A 4,913-nucleotide genomic window follows, 5' to 3' on the forward strand; every position below is an offset into this window, starting at 1 on the left:
TCAGGGCTGCTTTCCAGCCATTCTCTGCTTGTAGATGGACTCCACGAAAAATGAGGCTTGAAGAATGGATATTGCCATGTGTTTCCTCCACCTGGCTTCTGCTGGCCTAAGATGCACCTTTTGGCCACCTAAATTTTTGCTCTAGTTGCCTTCCTGCATTATACCAGCGTAGGTAAATTCAAGTCTAGGCATTTGGGATGCCTTTTGGCCCTAGGAGGATGTGTGCCAAAACGTAGCAGAGTAATTAACTGGCGTGTTAATCGCTGTGCCTGGAGTGAAGGCTCCTGGGGAGGTGCCGCTCCGTTCCCTGGCAGCTGGGCAGTTGGGAGTGCGGCTGACAGACCCTGTGCGCTGTTGGCGTGTCCGCCTCTCGTTAAGAACTTCTCTGCAGGAAGCTCTTTCTGGAGAGCCCATCTGACCTGGGAGCACGCTCTGGATGGCACAGTTCCCCCTTCGCTGCTGGCAGCCGTCCTGTCCCGCCAGGCCGCAGGTCTCAGTTTCCCTTCTCATCCTGGGGCTCACCAGGCGCTGGGTGGGAAAAGCAACAAGCTGGAAGGAGGGTGCAGTCGGTGCCACTGCATTAATTGCAGCAATAATCTCTGCTAATAAAAGAAGCTGGTTCCCTCTGGTGAGACTCCCAGCCCTTTCTCCAGAAGCATTGCCTCACCCTGATGCTGTCGGATCTGCCTGTTGCAGAAAGAGGGGGTGGAGGGCTAAGCCACCCCGCAGCATGTGTCACCCAGCTTCAGGGCTGCTATGAAAGCTGGAATAGCCCTTGTTAGCTTTTTCCCTGTCATTGCTTCACCAGATGGATAAGAAAGAGTCCGAACAAACCCCCCGGGGTCCCTACAGCTTGTAGTATAAAGCCTGTCTTCCATGCGTCAGGCATCTCGTGAGTTCAGCTGCACGAGGGCATCCATTCCCCCTGGAATATTCTTCTCAGCAGCTTCTAACACGGGGTGTTTGCAGGGTTTTTAAGCTTTCCTCCTCCCTGCTGGTGGGGACAGCAGAACTCAATGTTGCTTAAACTCCTGGAGCTGCCTTTCCCCGAGGCTGCGGGGTCGGCCGGCACCAGACCTGGTCGGGTTGCTCACGCCTGCTTGTCCTGTGTTTCCTTTCAGACCATTTCAATTGTCTACATAGTGACAGCCATTGTGGGAGTTGAGGCCTGGTATGCACCTTTCCTGTTTAATTTCTTATATAGAGACCTATTCACTGCAATGATTATTGGTAAGAAACTCCATGTTGAAGCCTGTCTTTTCAACTCCACCTTTTTACTGAAACCCAATGTCTTAATTACGTGATAACGCGGTTCTGTTTGCTGTGATGAAACCTCCTGTGGGCTGTAGCTCAGGTGCCTAATCCAGCAGCTTGCCCTTTCCTAGGATTTCAAAGTATTGCTGTCTCCTGCGTAACTGCTTTGGAGGAGTTAAACTCCAGTCTGCTCGGGTCTGTGCTGACCCAAAAAGCAGGGTGCTGTGCTAGCCCCTCGGCTGGATTTTGTGCCAATCCCGAGGGAATGGGTGCACGCTGCTGCTCCGGGTGATCAGCCCCACTGCTGCCTGCCCGGAGCTGTGGTGGGCTGAGGGCTGGGGGGGCTCCTGGATGCTGGGCAGGCGATTCCTCGTGCCTGGGACCCGCCAAAACACGTCTCCGCGTAGCCGTGTTGCCCGAGCGCCAGGGCTTTGGGCTTCGTGTTGCCCAGAGGAAGCTGTGGGGTTTTGGGGTGTAAACCACAGCCCAGCCTGGGAGCTGGCAGCCCTTGGGGCCCACCCGGGGCAGGGGGGCTTGGTTTGGGGGCTCCCTCTCACCCCACGGCATGGCCAGGGCAAGGACCCAGAGCCCAAACGCTGTGTGAGAGCCTGGGGCTGCTGCGGGAGGGAGGTTACGGGCAGGTGGGTGGAGAGGAGCACTCATCCGTTTGAGGATCCTGCCCTCCATCCATCCACCCATCCAAAAATTAAATTACAAATCAGTAAAATTAAAGGAAAGCCCAGCCTTTCCCTTCAGCGAAGCGGGGGGTAATGCGGGTCTTTGCATCGTGAAATTCGACTTATTCAGAGGTTCTTGTTTAATTGTTCTTACTCCATGTCCCTTTCTTTGGGGGTTAATTGTACCTACGTAATTGCAAATTGATATGTCTTGGATTGTTTTGTTATATCTAATGCTTGCACTTAACCAGGGGGATGTTTTGAGCCCTCCTTTGGCAGCCATAAAACTACACAAATGAATAATAAACGCGCTTTTCCGATGTGAAAAACAGAGCACCGTGCCTCCGTGGGGTGGATTTGTGCCCTGGGATAGGAGTTGGTTTATTTAATAAATAGGAGTAATCTCGTTTTAAACTACCGCTAGATAAATGTGGAAGGGGTTGGGAGAGAGCTGGAGCGTGGGGGATGATGTTTCCCACTGAGCTCTGGAGTTTTCACAGTTGTTGAGGCTCTTTGTGTCATTTGTCAAGTTAAATGACAACTTTTTCTGCGCGGTGGGAGCTGGAAAACGCTCGCTCACCGTGGGAGAAACTGCAAACGGGCTTTATTGTGAAGGCTCAGAGCTCTGTTGCGCACAGCCGTGCCGCTTGTGGAGCTTGAACTCGCCTCGCGTCTCGTTAAAGACCCAATGATAATTAAACTTGAGCTGTTTAGGGCGTAATACTGGGCTTGTGAATGCGACTTTTAGAAACAGAAAGGTCTTTAATTTCTGGCAGACCTTGTAATTACAGCTCTTGAACCAGAATTAGGAGCACCTACTTTGAAACGTGCCGAGCTATTCCGGGTGCCCCTCTGAGCTGGGTCTGTCCGTCCGTGGGGTGCACGTGAGGCTCTCCCCGTGTCGCAGGGCAGTAACGTGACGCTCTCTCTTCCAGCTTGCGCGCTCACTGTGACGCTGCCGATGAGCCTGTATAACTTCTACAGGTAAGTTCCTCTGCCCTCGGATCTCCCTCCCTGCACTAGCACCTTCGGGAGACACCACCCGCCTTCCCAAACTTGGCTCCCTTCGTAGTTCTTCAGGCAACTGGGCCACAGTGGCTCTGACACTCTGAAGCTCCCAGTTTGCCAGGAGGAGGGGGCTGGCAGCCCGCTCAGCAGGGTCTTGCAGGAGGACCCCCAGCGTTTGGAGGCTTGTCCTGTCGCTCACAACCCAGAGAAGCAGCCGGCCAGGTGCTTCTGTAGTTCAGGAGGTTTTGGGGTTGGCAACAAGCGTGTGTCTTCCTCGTGCGCCGGTGGTTGTGACCGATATCGGCAGTTTTGGGGTGTGGGATGGCGAGTGGGATTTTGCTGCCCTCTCTGGAAGGCTGGGACCAGGTATTTCTTAGCTGTGATTCCAGGTATTTCCATGTCTTTGCTTTCAGGGCCTATAAAAATAACACCTTGAAGCACCACTCTGTGTATGAAATCATGCTGCCGCTGCTCTCCCCGGTGTTGCTGTTCCTTCTCTGCACCACGTGGATCTTCATGTCCCCGACAGACATCCTGGAGGTCCATCCCAGGCTCTTCTATTTCATGGTTGGAACAGCCTTTGCTAACATTTCTGTAAGCACCTTCTGCTTTGTGCTCCCACTTCATCCCCTGGGAGCGCGAAGCCGGCCGGGGCGCTCCGGCGGCGGGAGGGCAAAGACCAGCTCAAACGTGAGAAGGAAGATGAGATCAGCTTAACGGCTTTTCTGTTTGGCTCTGATTGAAAGGACAAACAGGGGAGTAGATGGGGTTTGAGTCTGAGTTTTGTGCTGAAAAACTTGATTTTGAGACACTAGAGAATGAGTTAAAGTGTGTTGACACACAGGTGAATCCTCAGTGTTGTGACCAGCAAACTGGTAATACGAGTGGAGCTCCCGCTTCCTCGGCCATGGGGACAGGCTGGGAGAGTTGGGGGGTTCAGCCTGGAGAAGGGAAGCTCCGGGGAGACCTCAGAGCCCCTTACAGTATCTGGGGGGCTACAAGAAAGCTGGGGGGGCTTTTCCCAAGGGCAGGGAGTGACAGGACAAGGGGTAACGGGTTTAAACGGAAAGAGGGAGGTGGTGATGGGACATCAGGAAGGAATTCTTCCCGCAGAGGGTGGGAGCACTGGGACAGGTTGCCCAGAGAAGCTGTGGATGCCCCATCCCTGGGAGTGTCCAAGGCCAGGCTGGATGAGGCTTGGAGCAACCTGGTCTAGTGGAAGGTGTCCCTGCCCATGGCAGGGGGTGGCACTGGGGGCGGCTTTAAGGTCCCTTCCCAACCCAAATCCTTCTGTGATTCCATTAATTTGGTCAGCTCAAGGGAACTCCTTTTACTTTTAAAGATGCCCTTGGTGCCCATTTCCATACTGTCCGCCAGCCCTGCGGAGCTTTGCTCCGTGTGTCCCACAGGAATTCTAATGCAAAGCAAGATCCCGAGTGGAAAAACCCGGGCAAACTGCGTGACAGTAGCCATAAGCGCAGGCGATTGGTACGTGGACATGTGTGACCGTCCTCTCTGGGCTTGCAGGAGGGACGCTGGGTGCAAGCTCTGACAGCTTTCTCTTCCTGCAGTGCCAGCTGATCGTCTGTCAGATGAGCAGCACACGCTGCCAGCCTCTGAACTGGATGCTGCTCCCCATCGCGGCCGTGCTCCTCGTGGTGATGTCCGGCTTCGCGCCCAGCGGCGAAACGCTTCTCCTCTACTTGTTAACGGCGTTCCTCACCCTGGCGCACATCCACTACGGCGTGGTCGTGGTAGGTGAACTCGGGGCTGGGCTGTCTGCAGGCTTTGCTTGGGAGCTGCTGCTCTGTGGGGCAGGGAATACTGCACCTAAAAACGGGAATGTCGGTGGGGATGGCACTGTGTCAGCCTGTCTGACCATATGAAACCTGAGCTGCCTCCCTGCTGAGGTTTGGGCGGGCGGCTGCATAGAATCTCGGAATCGTTGAGGTGGGAAAAGCCCCCTCAGCCCAC

At 54.4% G+C, this 4,913-nt stretch overlaps 1 protein-coding gene across 1 annotated transcript; it reads left to right on the top strand.

The window, feature by feature from the left end:
* Nucleotides 1–1,121: 1,121 nt before the first annotated feature.
* LOC104514500 (ethanolaminephosphotransferase 1-like) lies at nucleotides 1,122–4,783 on the top strand (the record flags this gene model as incomplete). Its single annotated transcript, XM_010158203.1, has 4 exons — nucleotides 1,122–1,230; nucleotides 2,867–2,915; nucleotides 3,353–3,533; nucleotides 4,511–4,783. Coding segments are annotated over 4 exons (612 nt in total), but the record flags the coding sequence as incomplete, so codon positions are not given.
* Between the last annotated feature and the right edge of the window lie 130 nt (nucleotides 4,784–4,913).

Source organism: Eurypyga helias, unplaced genomic scaffold, assembly GCF_000690775.1.
Source record: "Eurypyga helias isolate BGI_N326 unplaced genomic scaffold, ASM69077v1 scaffold49528, whole genome shotgun sequence".
Classification (NCBI taxonomy): domain Eukaryota; kingdom Metazoa; phylum Chordata; class Aves; order Eurypygiformes; family Eurypygidae; genus Eurypyga; species Eurypyga helias.